General features: G+C 47.0%; 1 protein-coding gene across 2 annotated transcripts in view; it reads right to left on the bottom strand.

Annotated features, from left to right (window-relative positions):
* The window catches only part of STK32B (serine/threonine kinase 32B), a 263966-nt gene that overhangs the window by 201302 nt on the left and 44514 nt on the right, over positions 1 to 18150 (bottom strand). For both annotated transcript variants that reach the window (XM_074321189.2, XM_074321198.2), the window contains exon 2: positions 4958 to 5013. In XM_074321189.2, coding sequence (XP_074177290.1) covers positions 4958 to 5013 — 56 coding nt within the window. The remainder of the gene's footprint in view (positions 1 to 4957; positions 5014 to 18150) is intronic.

The raw sequence follows: 18150 nt of genomic DNA, 5'->3' as shown, positions 1-18150 counted from the left end.
ACACCAATTTTCAGCATCTTTCAGAAAAATGAACGAAAATACCTCAACTCATTTTGCAAAATGAGTATAATCCTAAAAACAAATTTGACAAAAACCTACAGGAAACTACAAAATAACTATCACAACTAATAATTAGCAAGATTTCAGGATACAACATTATAATACAAAAATCAATTGTATTTTTATATCTAGCAATAAACAATTAAAAATTAAATTTAAAACAACTCCATTAAAATAGTGTCCAAAAAACCCCCTCATAAACTATTTAGGGAAAAATTTAATACAAAAAAGGGCAAAGACCCTGCCCACAAAATTACAAAACATTGCAAAAATAAAGAATATCTAATAAAAATAAACGTAAAAAGGAACAGAGACATACACCATGTTTGTGAATTAGGAGCCTCAATGCTCTCAAGATAGCAATTATTTTCAAATTGATACATAGAGCTAATGTAAACCCAATTATGATTCCACCAGTTTTTTGTAGAAATTGACAAGAAATTCAAAATTTCTGTGAAAAACCATATACCCAGAATATCCAAAACAATCCTGCAAAAGAATAAACCTGGAGGATTTACACTACCTGATTCCAAGACTTACTATAAACCTACAGTAATTAAGACAGCCTGGTACTCATATATGTAGGTCAGATGAACAGAACACAGCTCAGAAGTAGACCTCCCACTTACACCAGGCATCGGATTTTTTTACAAGGACACCAAAGCAATCTAATGAGCAAAGGAAAGATTTTTCAAGAAATTGATATCCATATACAAAAAAGAAAAAAAAGACCTCAACCCTTACTTCACATCATGCAAAAAAATGAATTCAAAATGAATCATAGAACTAAATCTATATCTTAAAGCCATAAAGGTTTTAGAAAGTAAATACAGGAAAAAACTGTGACTTGAGTATGGGTTTTTTTGAGCCAGGTTTTCTTATACAACTCACATAAAGCAATAACCCTAAAAGGAAAAACTCAATAAATTAGACCTCATCAAAATTTAAAATATCTGTGAGTCAAAACACACCACTAAGAACATTATGCTAAGTGAAATAAGTCAGACAGAGAAAGACAAACACCACATGATCTCACTTATATGTGGAATCTAAAGAATAGAATAAATGAACAAACTAATCAGAAACAGTCTCAGAGACATAGAGGAAAACCTGAGGGTTGCTAGATGGGAGGGGGTGGGGATAAGGGAGGTGAGGGGATTAGAAAGCACAGTCGGTAACCACAAGATTGCCACAGGGATATGAAAATCAATTTGGGGAATATAATCAATAATGTTATAAAGATTTAGTAGGGTATCCAATGGACACTGGTCTTATTAGGGAGACCACCTCAGGGACGATGTAGATGCCTGATCACTGCACTGTACACCTGAAGCTGAAGCTGAATAATAACGAATGTCAACTACAATTTTATGTACACACACACACACACACACACACACACACACACACACAGTCACAAGAAGCGGAGTACAGCATAAGAAATACAGACAGTGGAAACGTAATGGCTGTATGCAATGTCAGAAGGGTAGTAGATTGGGAGAGGGGAGTTATCACTTTGTGAGGGGTATAAATTATAAATGTCTAACTATTACAGTGTTTTGTACACATGAAATAAAAAATTAAAAAAGAAAAAAAAAGGTGAAAAAAATTAATAGGTAAACCACAGTCTTGTAGAGAGCAGTCTCATATCTAACAAAGGAGTGGTATCCGGATATATATACCACACCTCAGTAATAATCAGGCAATCAACGCAGTTTTTTAAAATGGAAAAAGTTCTGAACAGAAACTTCACAAATGAAGATATATGACTGGTCATTAAGCATATAAAAAATGTTCATCATCATTACTCATCAAGGAAATGCTAATTAAAACCACACTGACATACTATTAAACACTCATCAGAATACCTAAAGTGAAAAATATGGATAGCACCACATGTTGGCAAGGAAATGAAGCAAATGGAACTCTTAGTAGGCGTAGAAAATGGTACAGCCACGTTGGAAAGTCTTTTGGCAGTTGTGGAAAAATTAAACAAACACCTACTCTATATCAAGCAATTCCAATCCCAGATATTTACCCAAGAGAAATGAAACATGTTCACACAAAAAAAGACTTCACAAAGTTTCATAGCAACTTTGTGCAAAATAGCAAAACCTAAAAACAGTCCTGGAGTCCATCATGACGAAAATGGATTAACAAACTGTGATACAGTAATAGACTGGAATATTATTCATCACTAAAAAGAAAATAAAGTGCTGAGACACAGCAAATGGATGAATCTCAAAAACATTATGCTATAAAAACGTTATGCAAAATGCAAAACAGTATGAAGCCTTATACAAAATCGTACTCGTATAATTTCACTTACATTAGTTATAGAACAGACAAATCTAATCTATAGAGCATGCAGCGGTTGAGGTGGAGATGAGTTTTTGCTGGAAAGGGTCAACAGGGACCTTTTGGATGACAGTAATATTCTATATCTCGGTAGAGGTTCAAGTTACACAGGGGTATACATTTTTACTCAGCAAATGTAAGCTTAAGATTTGTGCATTTCATTGTATGCATATTTTATACCAAAAGAAAAACTGCAAACAAATCTCTTTGCTGAAATATTTAGGAGGAAGTATACAGATATTTGCCGTTTACTATAAAATTCATAAAAAGTAAGATGGATTGATGGATAGATAGGATAGCTATTTCATAAAATAAGTTTGGTAAATGTTAATTGTAGAATGCGTGGTGGACATGCGTGTTGAATATAAAATTCTTTCAACTTTGCTGTATGTTTGCAAATTTTTAAACTAAAGTGTTAGAAAATATTATGTAGACATCTACTGTGTTTCCCCGAAAATAGGACCTAACCAGAAAATAAACCCTAGCATGATTCTTCAGGCTGCTCGTAATATAAAATAAGCCCTACCATAGTTCCCCGAAAATAATACCGGGTCTTATATTAAATTTTGCTCCAAAAGATGCATTAGGGCTTATTTTATATTACGAGCGTCCTGAAAAATCATGCTAGTGCTTATTTTACGGCCATCTACAGAAAGGGTACTTTTTGAAGTCTAGTTTCCTCCAAAATCACACTGTATCCCCATACCTCCTGGGTTTTTCTCCATCAGTGTTTTTCAGACTGCACTTTAATTTTCTGTTTATTTCTCTGTCTCTTGCAAGTATCTGAGAGATCCTCAAAAAGCAGGCACCATATCTCATTCATTTTTGTAACCTCAGAATCTAGAACAGGGTCCAGAACAAAGTGATGGTCTGTATTGTGGATGGAAGGAAGGAAGGAAGGAAGGAAGGAAGGATGGATGGATGGATGGTGGATGGATGGATGGATCTTTGGATGGATGAATGAACAAATGGACAAATGAATCCAAGAATGAAGAAATGAACCTAAGCTGGCTAATTTTATATCAATTCTACACAAACTGCCAATAACAGGACAAGACACAGATTTAAGAGAAAACTCAATGACAAGGCTCCGTTAAACCCAGAGCTCCACAGTTTTCCAGAAGAATGAGTGCCATGCAACATCACAAGCCTTGCCAAGTCTTGTCCCACCATTCATCAGCAGTGACATGTCACATATGGTGAGATGTGCTGGGAATTTAAATGGACACGACAGCCTGCTGTCCCAGTGCTCTGCTTATGTCCAAACAAATGCCCCTCCACGTAAGACCCGTGCCTGCCTCTTACTACCACCACCTACTTAAAAGCACATATATTAATAGTTAAACTACTGCCTAGTAGGGGAAAGCACCCCAGCAGTGAGGGGATAAGTACTCACTGAGCGGAGGTTTGGATTCTGTGCTGCGTACTCTCCTATATCATCTCATTTGTTTTTCCCAACAGCCTGATGCGAAGACATCCACATGCCCAATTTAGATGACAAAACAGAGGCTCAGCCCGTACCTGGCTGGCACTGGAACCTTGCTGTGCCCGACTCCCAACTGTGTGCCTTGCTCCCTGTGCCAGCCAGGCTGCCCTGCAGGCTCATAAACCCTAGCTGACGGCCATTCCCGAGGAAAATCCTTGTTTGCCTGAGCATATTGTGTAAGGATGAGCTGCTCCTTATAAACACAAAGGAATCCTCTAAAATAGAGCCCAACCCAGGAGGGTGAGGAGAGCAGCCCATGGTACACATGGAGAACTTGGTTAAAGGAAACAGACAAATGAATAAAGAAATGTGGCATATAGGCACAATGAAAGCCTTAAAAAAGAAATTCTGTAGTATGCTACAACATGAATGGACTTTGAGGACACTGCCCTAAGTGAAATAAGCCAGTCACAGAAAGACAAATGCTGCATGATTCCATGTACTGAGGTCTCTAAAACAGTCAAATTCATAGAGTCAAAGAGTGGAATGGTGGGTTTCAGGAACATAGCAAGTCAGTAACTAATGGGCATTAAGTTTAGTCAAGCAACATGAATAAACTCTAGAGATATGCTGTACAGCATTGTCTGCAGTCAACAATATGTTGTACATTTAAAATTTTAAGAGGGTAGGTCTGATGTTAACTATTCTTTCCAAATAATTTTTTTTAATAAAACGCCTGTGTTGTAGGAAGGAGTGGATATTGGCCATCTCATAAGTGTGTGGGGTTTTTGTTTTTTCCACTTTCCTTATTTAGATCCTCAAGGAAGAAACAGCATTAGCGATCTTGAAATAATTACCATTGTAATTCAGCTAAACCAGGGCTGCTGTGGAAATTTAATTTTCAGAATGAAATTACAGCGAATCTAAAGGAAACCATTCAGACTTCCTTTCACATTTCACATTTGGCAAACCCAGATCTTTCTGTCAAACAGGACATTCCCAGTGCCCAGCAACCATCAGAAAACCAGACAGACAAACACGCGCATACACATAAGCCCAGGGGGCGGGACTTACATATTTTTTGTGGATGAAATTTTTAAAGATCATTCTTACCTTTCCAAAACTCCCTTTACCAATGGCCCGTAGAATCTGAAAATGGTCAAAGTTGACTGCAAAAGAAAAAGGGGAAAGAAAGTCAGATTTGCCAAACCTTGTATTGGTTCTTGAACCTTCTTACCTACATACCTAACCATTTATTCCAAATGGCTAATGGCTTCAATTCTCTTGTATTTGTCATGGCAGCACTCCACCACTGAATGGATGCTTCTCAGCATTTTCCATCCCCCCACCCCCCAACACGTACATTGGCAGTTAACACCTTCCCAGTGGGTACAGAGAATGAGCAACATCTTTTGGGCCCAGGGGAGGGGATGACGGAGAAAAACTTTGGACACGTGGGCTGCCAAGTTCTTGTACATGCTGTTGTCCCCTTCCCCAGGATGACCTGTCCCCACTTCTGGGCCCCATCTCGCCCACCTGACGCTCTAATCTTACACACTCAGACATCAGCTTCCCTGAGTCCCAGAAGCCAACCCTGACTGAAGGATGGAGACTGAACTATCAATTGCCGTGACCACATCATGGCCCTTGTGAGCTGCTGGGAGATGAGGGCAACAGTCCCTCACCCGCCTCCTGGTGCTATCCTGTCTCACGCCTCTCCTTCACGCTGTATTTCTTGAAGGGGTTCCATACTCTTGCTATTTCTGTTGCCTCACTCCGGTCTGGCTTCTCCCCACACCCCTACAGCACAACCATGCATAGCCACTGAATCCACCGGACGCCTTTCTGTCTTCCCTTTACTTGGCCACTCACTCCTTTTGGAAACACCTGCCTGGCTTCCATGGCAGGGCACCCTCTCCCTTCCCACCTTGTTTCAGCTCCTCGTGCCCACATAGCTTCGTCCTCCCAAACACAAGCCCTGGAGCCCATCGAGTCTCCATTGCTCAACCTTCCCCTTCACACTGGCTGCGAGGTCTTCCATCACCATCTAACTGCCATCGGCTCTCCAAGGCTTCTCTCCAGGCTGTGCGGACCCACCCAAGCCACCTCTCGCAGCTCCTCTCAGGGGCTTCCACGGGTCAGAAGCAAAACCCAGGATGAGTGGTTCACCATTCATTGCACCTCACAAGCTCAATGCCTGGAACTCATCCTGGACTCTTCCCTCCCAAACCCATATCTAACTCTTCATCAGTTTAGGTCAGTTTTACCTCCTCACCATCTCTCCTGTCTGTCTGCGTCTGGGGCCACACTCATCTCTAACCCGTCAGCATCTCCTGCCTGGCCCACCACAGTGGTCTCCCAGCATCCCCTCTGAACTCTCCCGCCCTGACAGACAACGCCGCGCTGCAGGCAGGGGGCCTTACCCTCTGCTCGCACCCCTCCAATGCCCATTCCACTGCTCTCAGGACACAGAGCAAGTTCCTCCCCATGGCCATGAGGTCCTTTACAATCGGGCGCCTGTCACGTCCCCTGCCTCACCTCCAGCACACTCCCCACACCCACTGAGCTCGAGACACACAAGCTTTCTTTCCGTCCCTGTGTCTTTAACACTCTTTTCCTGGCCGTACACCTGCTAACTCTGCCCCCCCTTCCTCCTTGAGCACGCGGAGATGGCTGTCCTCACCCTCCAGACGAAGTCTGCTGCCCCGTCACGTGCTCTCACAGCACTGTGGGACTTTCCTTCAAAATACATCATTCTGTACGATTTTACATGGAGCTGTGTATTTCACTAAGATCACTACCCCCCGTAGACTCTAAGCTCCCTGAAGTCAAAGGCTATGTTTGTTTTTCTTCCGTTGTATCCCTAACTCCTAACACAGTGTTAGTACATGGTCGATATTCAGCAAATATTCCTCAACTAAAGCAATGACTGAGAGAAAAATCTCCACATTCATGGTGCCAAATATGACTCCGGTACATAGTGAGTGCTTGGGAAATATTCTTTAATTAGATTGGATTACAGCCAGTTTCCAATAACTAGGAAAGACATGTTATTTACAAAAGATAAAGTGAATTGATTAGTTCGCTACATAATGGGGACGAGGATATGGGAAGTGAACACATCCCATTAGTTCCCTGGATATTAAACTTACGCAACAGAAGATAATTATGCTGAGTCGTGTCTCTGCCAAGCCAAAGTCAGAACTGAGTGTGCCATCTAATAACGCGTAATATGCTTAGAGTAGAGAGACAGGGTTAATGGTTAACTTAGCAAAGTCTTGGTGCTTTGACCTAGATTGCTTTCCTTGGAGAATACCCTGCCAGGGCCAGAAATTCCATATTTTCGCATCTTCCCCACTCACCAAAGGTCAAGAGAGAAGAGAAAAGCAATGGGCTTGGGCTGCACTTGTAATGTGACCAGCAACAGCTAGGAACTGTACACACCCTGTCACAAGCCCCCGGGTTCCGCAAGGCAGACCCTGCTGCTGGCATTTGCCACCTGCTCTCCCATTAGCATTCAACATGGCAGTCCCGAGGCCCCAGGCGGTGCCACATTGCCACGTCGCTGCGCTGTGGGTCCACCTGCCTGGAAAGCCTTCCTCCAACTCCCCTTATTTGGGGGGAAACGCCTCCCTGGCCTTGGACATGCATCTCTCCTGCTCTCTCTTGGGGAGCTTTTCCCCACCCCCACACCACTTTCTCCTTGGGGCTATCTCTAACCTTCTCCAGGGAGCAGCAGAGCCCGGCCGGTAGGTTCACACCCAGCCCTGCCACAGTCTGCATGGCTTTGGATGACTCACTTGGCCTGTGTGCCTCACTCGCCCCCTCTGTAAAATGGGGACATGGTGCCTACCTTCCAGAAGAGCAACCTCTCAAAAAACCCCAGCTGTTTGTATTGGGGGTGCCGAGCAATGCTGGTTTCCCCTAGGAGGGGTATTTCCCCGAACAGCCCTGGCCTCTTGCCCCACCAGAGGTGGCGAGAGTCGTCTGAGTGGAGAGCTGAGTGGCTCCAAACAGAAAGGAGGGAAGACCCAGCAGCCTATTTCTGCTCGTCCTGCTCTCTCTTGGGAATCTGTCTTCATGGAGCAATCTTTTACTCTGCTCCTTCTTGCCAGAAGCTTTTCAGGGCCAGCCACCATGTGGAGAGGTCAGTGGGGTCCAGAGTTGTCACCGAACAGGCGGTGGGTCTGGTTAATTCTGGGCTCCAGAATCAGGGTGCCCAGAGCTGCCACCCTCCTGTGCCCCACTCCTCCAGCCCAGCTTTCTCCCTCCTAAGGCTTGGTTCTCCACTGGCCTCCTCTTTTGTCTCGTAACTGGAGAGGAGCGTTAATTACTGAGCAAACTGGCAAATGGCAAAAGCTATTATTTTAATAATCAGTATTATAATGCTGTAAATAATCTCACATCCATATCTCTTACAAAATGTGTGTTCCTGGGGGCATCTAACATAATGCACAAGCAAAGAGGTACTTATTTCATGTTTATTTCCTTATTGGACTAGATTGGATTTCAATGACTTTAGGCAAATGGCCAGTGTTTTCCATTTCCTTGGCCTCTCCCTGAGACCTGGTATACTGATGCTTACGTAATAGTGCCGACCTGAACACACTTTGAATAAGGGAAAGGGTGCCGTTTAGTTGATAGGCAGATTGAAATGGCTTCTGTTGTGAGAGTGCCAAGCCACAGGAGGTCCTAGAAATCACATCGTCACACAGAGTTGTTTGCCCAGAGCAAGAGGAATTGTCTGGGAATATGTGGGGGTGAGGGGTGGGGTTGAAGGATGGATTTCTTAGGGCGACTGCTTTTCCTGATTTGCCCGAGACCTTCCTCATTTTAGCACTGAAAGTGCTGTATCCCTAGAAACCTCAGAGTCCTGGGAGAGCCGGGACAGTTGGTCATCTGTAGATTTCTAGATCATTAAACTGTCCCACCTGAAGAAGTACAGGCACTGCTGAGCTGCCCAGGGGACAGATGTGCATTCTTGAATAGCAGTGTCTGTTCAAACCACCAGACACTTAGCGAGGGTTGCCCAGGGTGACAATGCTGTTAAGGCACAAACAGGTGGCACACACTGGCAGCCAAAAGCAGAGCCAAGGGTGCCAGTGACTTCACTCAAAACACAAGAGCAGTGACACCGGCCTGGAGGGCTGTCACACAATGACATGACAGACTGTTAAGTAACAGGTTGATGTGTCCAGCCGGGCTCCCCTCCCCTTCTCCCTTGATAAGGAAACTTCAGGTCCCTCAGGTGTGTAGGGACCAGGGTGGCTGAGCCCAGGCACTGAGTCACAATTGACCTAACCGGTGACAGCAGGATCCCTGCAGGCTTGTTAGCGCAGATCGTGCAGCCCCCTCCTGAGTTTGCAGGGAGGGGCCAGAGAATTTGCATTTCTAATAAATTCACAAGGGATACTGAGGGTCCAGGGCCATCTAATTAATTTGGACAATTCTGTCCCCCATTTTCCCCATTCGTGCAGCTGGCAGTGACCTGGTGACACAAGTCTAGTCAATGAGATCCAAGCAGAGGATTAACGGGCGTGTTTCTGGGGAAAGCATTTTGTCCTAATGAGAAGGGACAGACACAGCTGGAGTGACTCTTCCCCCCTCCCACCTATTCCTGCCATGAATGTGGATGTGATGTCTGGCGCTGCAGCAGCCACCTGGCACTAGGAGACAGAAACACAAGCTCAAGGCCAAGACAGGTGTGGAGAAGCCACTTCCTGTTGCTGAGGGATGTAACATGAGGTTTCTGCAGGAGTGCCTTCTCCCCGTTCTCCAGCTTTATGGCACAACACTAGCCTGATTAAATTACGACAAAACAGTTCACGGGTGATAAAACTAGGACTGTACCAGTGCCCGTTAAGTTATGGATGGTGATTACCACACTGAGTAAATCTGGTTGTCCTTTCCTGCGAGCCAATGGCCTCTTTTCTCATTTCCACCAGACCAATTATTTCTAATGAATTTCACAGCACTCTTTCAACATGCACTATTCATGAAGCAGTTGATTCAGGGAGCCAACCATGAATTTTCACGACGGCCAGTTACTCTTTCAAACAATCTCTAATGGACAGTCAACTCCAGTCAGTGCCCTGTAGAAATACATGCCTTTAAACATCACACACATCAAGCAAAGAAAGGAAGCAAATGTCCCCTTCCCGGCTCCCGAAAAGCTGACATGTGCTTATTCCTTGTACTGCTGGTGCTACACACAGACTGCACACGGGCTGGTCACACACGCGAAGGAAATTTCACCCCAAAATACTAATTTCCGACATCATTTCAAGAAATGAAAGATCTGTGAAACTGGCCCTACAATGGCCCCTGACCACTGGACAGTAGAATCTCGGATTCACCGCTGGCCAGGCCTGCCCAGTTTGTGCATCTCTGTCTCCTGCCTGATCCCCGAGGCTTTCAAGGTTTTGGTCATTGGACTGTGGTGGAAAGGGGCCTGACAGATGGGGCAGGTGGTGAGGGACAGAGGTGGAAGGGGGGGGCTGGTGTCCCACACAAGTAGCTTTAAAGCTAGCCCCACCCTTTTCATCAGTATAAAACTGAGGAAAGAAATTAACTTCCTCAAGCCTTGATTTTCCCATCAGGCAAATGGGGGTAGTGATGTCTACCTCCCTACATTGGGGGAGGGGGTGTGCATAGACAATGACAAAGCTAAAGACTGACTCAGCAAATGGACCCTCAACCTGGTCAACAAAGCATCTCAGAATCTCAGTCTGCTCATCTCTAAAATGGGGTCATGCTTATCTGGAGGCATTTTTCTCAGGATAAGATGATGCCGTAATCAGCACATAATGACAGTGATTATTTGGTTTTGGTTTTGTCTCTCCTTAGTACAGCGATCATACAGGTATCCCAGTGACTCCCAGAGAAAGGGGGTACGTCCTGTGCATCGCTGCATCCCAGGTGCCTGACAGGTAAGACAGAGTCATAATTAAGCAAGATAACTGACAGGCGTGAATGAATGAGCCGTGCCATGAGGGACAGGAAGGTGGCTCCCCAGGGACTAGGAAATGAGACCACCTTCCCTGACCTCCTCACAGACAGCAGGGAGGACCCAGCTGCACCACGCGTCCCTATAAAACCCTACTCAACGAGCAGTTACCAGGTGAGAAAATAAAGATCCCCAGAGTAGACACACACTTGTTAAAGTGACAAATGAGTGTGTGCCATGTGCTGGGCCCTGTGCTGGGGAGTGGGAACCAGCAGTAAACAGAACACTTAAAATGACCCTCCACCCATGGAGCTGACCTTCTGGTACAAAGAGGCAAATAATCCACCAGTCTGTAACTCGCTGGTAGAAAGCGGTAAATTCTACAAAGAAAAATAAATCAACGTGTATTAGTTTCCTAGTGCTGCTATAACAAATTATCACAAACATAGTGGCTTAAATAACACACATTTATTGTCCGACAGTCCCAATGTCAGAAGTCTGACACAGGTCTCACTGGACTGAAATCAAGGTGTCAGCAGGGCTGAGTTCCTTCTGGAGGCTCTGGGGGGGGATGTGTTCCTTTGCCTTTTCCAGCTTCTAGAGGCACCTGCATTCCTTGGCTGATGGTCCCACGTCACTCCAACCTCTGCTTCTACCATCCGATGTCCTTCTCTAACCTGCCCGCCTCCCTCTTTGCCACAGAAGGACCCTTGCGATTGCAACGAACCCACGTGAACGACCCGGGATCATGTCCCCATCTCAAGATCCTCCATGTAATCATGTCTGCAAAGTCCCTTTTGCCGTGTCACATAACGTGCACACAGGTTCCAGCATTCAGACATGGACGTCGTGGAGGGGGGCACTGTTCTGCCCACCCCACCAGGTGAAGGGATAGAAAGTGACTGTGCTGGGAACAGGAGCTGCGATTTTACACCGAGCGGTCAGCGCGGGCCTTTCTAAGGAGAGCACAGCTGAGCAGCTCCACAAAGCAAGTGAGAGAACGTGCCATGCAGATATTTCCAGGGGGGTCCTGTAGGTGGAGGGACAGCAAGTGCAATGACCCTTGGCAGGAAAATGCATGATGGCCTCCAGGAAGAGCAGGCAGGCAAGGATGGCTGGAGTGCAGCGAAGCAGAGAAAATGCGGGGGTGAGGTCAGAGGGTAACCAGGAGCAGGTCATACAGGGCTGGGGTTAAGGCTTTAGGAGGCTTTTCTAAACTTGATGAGAAAGTACTACAGGGTTCTGAGTAGGGGAAAGAAACGTGTGGTCTGGTGGTGTTTGTTTGAGCCGTTCAGGAATATCTAAATTTAGATGCAATCGCAGGGAGACAAAACTGCCACATGATGGTAATTAGGAACATGCGCTCCCAGCAACTGTATTACATTCTGCTAATGAAAAGTGTATCTGAAAAGATACAGTGGGCACAGAGGATTTTTAGAGCAGTGGAACTACTCTGTGTGACATCATTATGGTGGACACATGTCATTACACACCTGTCCAAACGCACAGAATGGACACCCCAAGCATGAACCCTCATGTAAACCATGGACTTAGGGGAACTATGTGTCAATGGAGGTTCCTAACTGTAACAAAAGTACCCCTCGGGTGGGGAGGGGGGCGCTGCCAGTGGGGGAGGCCGTGCATGTGGGGGCAGGAGAATATAGGAGCTCTCTACTTTCCCCTCAATTTTGCCATGAGCCTTGAACTGCTCTAAAAACACAAGTCATAATAAAAGACAAACAAAGACAGAGTGGGTGCTCAGCCAGCCCCCCAGGGCAGGGAGAGGCAAAGCCAGTATGCAGCAGTGTGGACCCAGCCTGTCCACACATGGGGGACAGGGACAGGGACATTCTCCTGAGTAGATTCAGGTGTGCTCTCTCATCTGTCTAAGGGGTGCTGATCCTGCCAGGAGCAGGGGATGCCGCAGGTACCGGGGCTCTGCTCCCAGGGGCGCACAGCCCAGCAGGGGACAAGCGCGGGTCCCACAGACACAGAAGCAGGTGCTAGGCCGCCTCAGAATCAGGCACAGGTACCGGAGACAGATCCGTTCCATCCTATAGAGACCATCATGGAAAGTTTTAGAAAGCATAGGAGGCTGAGTGTGGGTTTGAGGAATAAAGGGGGAGCGGGGAGAGCAGAAGTAGGAATTCCAGGAAAAGCAACAAGAAAAACAAGCACCCAGTGGCATGAGAGGATAAGTTCCCAGAAGAGCAGGATGGGGTGTAAGTGGGAAGGAATGAGTAAGTGGGGTGAGGAGGGTCAACCCCCTAGATCACTAGACATGTGTCCAGGGCAGGGATGCGTCAGGCTCAGGGAGTCTGAAAAGCATTGTTGACGGGGGTCCACATCCCCTTGGTCACCAAGCCGCCCTCCCTGGGGCTGATTCAAACTCCCAGGAACTTGAGTTTCAGTAAGCGGTGATTTGAGACAGGAGATGAGACCACTGCGGTTCTCAGAGAGATACCCTTGCTGTGAATTCATCTGCTGGCTCCAGACTCTGATCTTGTCCCCAGCCCAAGACCAAGACGAGTCTTTTCTCCTATCCTTTGCCCACCATCCCAAGAGCTTTCAACCCACGTAATGCTTAGATTCTGCAGTGGCATCGGCTCTGCAGGTAATAAAACCCACGCTCCTCTCAGGACGTGGAAGGCCCTGGCCCTCGCCGCCCTCCCAGCCTCCCCGTGCTCTCTCCCCTGCCTCGGCATGCGCCGCCCTCCCAGGCCTCCCACGCCTGTGGGCTGTTTCCCACACACCCAGACACTCGCCTGGCATGCAGGCCCTGCTTCACCCCAATGCCAGCCCCTCCCATCCTCAGGTGTCTCCTCCCTGGAGCAGGGAGAGGTCGTCCCTGACCAGCTGCCTGGGTGACCTTCCCCTCGGTCCTCCCACCATTTTTACTTCCTTCATAGTAATTGTCACAAACTGAAATAGCTATTGTTCCCTTGTCAACCTGCTCATTGTCTGCACTGCCACCTTGGAATGCCACCTCCTGGAGGTCTGGGGTGTTCACCTGTTCTGTTCACTGCAGTGTCCCTGAAACCTAGAGCAGTGCCTGGCATATAGTAGGTGCTCAATAAATACCTACTGAATGAATGAATGAGTGAATGAATGAGTCCTGAAAGGGAGAAGTCCAAGGGAATGTTGTGTACATTAACAATACAGGTTCCCTTCTGCCTGCTTTGAGGAGGAAACAGAGCCCTCCGCTTGTCAGCACCTCACCATAGTCATCTGTGAAATGGGCACAAGGATGCCAGCTCATCGGGTGGGTAAGGCGATGAATGGGATACAGCTCTAAAGGTTTGGGGCATTAGAAGAGATTTGTTAGTGCCTCTCAAAGTTATGTCCACATTTAACAACATAATCATACTAGAAGCTGTTCCCGAAAATTGACAAAATCATTCTCAGGAGGAAAAATAGCCAAGCATAGGGTAAAATGTCCTGACAAGTGAGTTTTGAGGAGAAAAGTCGTGTTCTACCAGATATGACAACACATAGTTCACTCATTCGTTCAAGAAAGCGTCGTGCACGTGATAAGATGTCTGCGGTGAACAAAAACACATAATCCCTAGTGAAGCGTATTCTACTGGGAACTGAGTCATGAAAATGTCCACCGGAGATTCAGGATGGAGCGGAGGCAGGACCACAGCTTGGCAGGTTAACAGGCCTGGGCCTGACTCCAGCAGAGAAGAGAGACGTTTCTCAGTAAGCAGGGTGGGGAGAACTGGTTGGTTATTTGGACAAAAACAAAAACCCACGAGGACCTCTCCGTTCACCAGACCCCAAAATAAAGTTCCAAGTGAATCAGAGTTAAATGTAACACCATCCAAAACCTGGAATGGCCAGCTCCCCGCCCAGGAAGAGAGCCTGCACGGAGGATCTACGTGTGTGCATTCACCCCACACGCTGAAGACTATTTGCTGCCCCGGGAACCCCCACCACATCCTGTTAATGGGTCTGTCCCAGCACGCATGGCCCCGGGGGAACAGTCTTTGCACACAGCCCACCTCACTCATTTGTGGCTCCTCTGGTCCAGGGTGCAGGTGTCCATGGTTACATCCAGCTCGAGACCCCCAGCTAGCGCCTCGCCAGCATCCACGCTGGCCGGCCGGGGCCACAGCTGGACCAGTTGTTCCTCGTGGGCTTTTCATAACCCCCAGCACAGAGCAGACAACCAGTACTTGCTAAACTGAGCTGCCATCCTCTCTTTTAGCCTCATTAAAAACTGTTTAGTTTCCTAGTTGATAAATGTGTTTCCTAAAGCCCGAACGGCTTTTTGCTCACTCTGCACTCTTATCAGCAGAAACACTGAACCTATAAGCATTCAGGAAATTACATGCCCAATTCATATACGAAAATATTATATGGTGATAATCTCAGGACACAAGCTAATTTGGATGCTGGCAAACATGTGGAACCCACGATAAGGAAAGTATCAAACACATGTATGAGAGAGAGAGTGCCGCTGACAATTCCTCGAAAGCAAGGACTATCTGAGACACATCTGCTTCCTCTACGTCCAGCATATTAATTTCCTGTGGCCACCATAACAAAGAACCACTGACTGGGGGGCTTAAAACAACTGAAATTTATTCTCTCCTACTTCTGGAGGTCGGACGTCTGAAATCAAGGTGCTGACAGGACTGGGCTCCAGGCAAATGCTCGAGGGAAGGGTCCTTCCTGCCTCTTCAGCTGCTGCTCCGCCAGCAGCCCTTACTGTCCCTTAGCTTGGGGCTGTTCCAACCCAATCTCTGCCTGTCATCACTTGGCCTTCTCTCCTGTCTGTCTCTGGGTCTCTTCTCCTCCTCTTACAAGGACACCAGTCATTAGATTCGGGCCCAGATCCCACACAACTAATTCCAACTGTAAAGACCCCGCTTCCAAACAAGGTCACCTTCTGTGGTTCCAGGTGGACAGGAACGTTGGGGCAACACTAGTCCACCCACTACACCCAGAACAGCACCTGGCCCAGAGGGGAGGTTCAACAAAGGAAGGCTGCATGGGTGAGAGAATGACCAAATGAGCCCAACATGCGTGCGTACCTGTACGTACACACCGGTATGCACACCTGGATCTGTCTGAGGTAGAAACAAAACCGTGTCACTCGGCTTTCCTTCCTGGTAGAGCGGAACCAGAGCTAAGCTGCTCTGGGAGACGCAGGCTTGGGTTACCTTCTCAAACCAGCTTCCCCTGTGTGACACTGGACAAATCACGTGGGAAGAAAGTGATGCGACTAGATCACCTGTTAGGTCCGTGTCCGCTCTCAACACAGTAGTGCAAAAACAGCTCTGCAAACACCTAGAGCATGACCATTTCTCCAAAAACCAAGTTACCGACTTCCTGATTCTTTGAGGGGAAGACATTACGAGATCAGGGGCCTAGTGTGTGGTTCAGAGTCTACTGATATTTTTCAGCACCTCTTCCAATCAGCAGAATGGGGAGGAGGTGACAGTACATAGTCAAGAAAACGTTACTTCTCCTTCTGCACAGATGGCAGCAGCACCGACATCTGCGACAGGGCGCCCTGGACATGGGTTCTGCCCAAGTGCTTCATTCATGAGCAGTGAAGGGAGCTTAGCCAGACGAGAATAAACAAGCCAGTATTTGGATGCAAATGATTACAGTTTGATTTATCTTCTCATTAAACATAAGCAAACATCCTCCATTTGCTGCCATATATTCAGGATCCTGAAAATTTTACATGTCTTCATTGTATATGTTGTGTATTTATCACACCAAGACCTTGGACTTCAACTCGTGGGACCAAATCTTTAATGGTGAGTTTGGCCTGGTGTTAGAGTCTGAGAATAAGGTCCAGGGCAGCTGTGGGAAGGCAGGGGCAGTGGGGGACTTTGGGGGTGTGACAGCATTAATCTCCCCAATTCTTCACTCTTGCCAGGACCCACGTCCTCGGCCTTCAGAGGTGACCTTCAGAGGTGACCTTCAGAGGTGAACCATATTTCCCCACCATTGATTCTCCATTTGGCCACAGCATATGACTTCATTGAGCCGATGACGTGTTAGCAGGCTTGACTCAACCTGAGGCTTGAGGAAGAGCTCGTGTATATCCACTTCCTCTCTTTCATGTCCACCTTCAGTGCAGGAACATGGCCAGGCTACCTTCTGGACAATGAGGCACTGGGCAGCCCCAGCAGCCGGACCATCCCAAGTGAAGCCATCCCAGACTATGTGACGACCAGCCAGTCCCCAGACCAGGGGGAAGGAGCACCGAGGTCAGCAGAGCAGACCGGCAGACGAGTGAGGGTGCTAAAGGCTGGCCGGTGTCATCCACTAGCTTTGGGGTGGTTTGCTGTGTGGCATTACTGACAATGGTATCAAGAGGGAGACAGAGGGAGGGGTGGAGGGAGAGAAGAAACAAGGCCAGAAGGGAGGGAGAGACACAGGACGCAGGGACTATCCTAAGAAGGGTGAGATGTTATAGAATAGTTTTAAAAACCCTTGAAAAAGGTGAATAAAGTGGGAGAGCTCACTCTATCCAATGTAAAGGCCTACATTGGAAACCAAGACGGGGTGGTACTGGTGGAGGGACAGACATACACATGAACGGAACAGAATGGCAACCCAGAAACAGACCCGCACTACATGCCCAGCTGATTTTTGACAAAGGTGAGAAAGCAACTCAATGAGGAAGGACAGCCTTTCAATATACGGTGCTGAAGCAACTGGACATCCCCAGGCCAAAAAAATGACCCTCAACCTAAGTCAAGGCCAGAGCCTTTTGGCAGAGGGCTGAGGTCAGATCCCTGAGCAATTCACCTAGATGGGAACAGGAGGCAGCCCTGCAGGGAGGTCCAAGGGGGAGCTAGGGCAGCCTGGAGGCAGAGCTACAGAATTAGCTCCTTGTGGCTGTCGGGGGGGGGGGGGTCCCTGTTCCCTTTCTGGCTGTGAGCCAGGAGTTCTCCAAGTGCCTAGAGGTTTCTAGGAGTGTATCAAACCCTTCTCATGCACCAAGTCTCTCTTACCTTCCTTTCATCGACCACTTGGAGAAACCTCTGCTTTTAGAGGGCTCATGTGATTAGATCAGGCCCATCTACGAGGTGTGATCAAACAATACGGTGACTGTTTGAATAAAAAAATTGATTACAGAAGAAGACACATTGCCATTAATCCCCCTCAAAATACTCCCTCTCGCTTTGAACACACTTATCCCATCATTCTTGCCACTTTCTGAAGCAGTTCTGGAAGTCCTCTTTCACGGGTGTCTTTAGTTGCGCTGTTGTAGCTGCCTCGATGCCCTAAATCAATTCAAAACATTCACTTTTCATGGTCATTTTGACTTTGAGGAAGAGCCAGAAGTTGCACGGTGCCAAATTCGGTAAATAAGGTGGATGAGGACACTGCA

The sequence above is a fragment of the Rhinolophus sinicus genome, chromosome 1 (genome assembly GCF_057876585.1).
Source record: "Rhinolophus sinicus isolate RSI-liver-muscle chromosome 1, RSI-T2T, whole genome shotgun sequence".
Classification (NCBI taxonomy): domain Eukaryota; kingdom Metazoa; phylum Chordata; class Mammalia; order Chiroptera; family Rhinolophidae; genus Rhinolophus; species Rhinolophus sinicus.
Note: the sequence above shows the minus strand (reverse complement) of the source record. Positions and strands in the feature narration are given on the sequence as shown.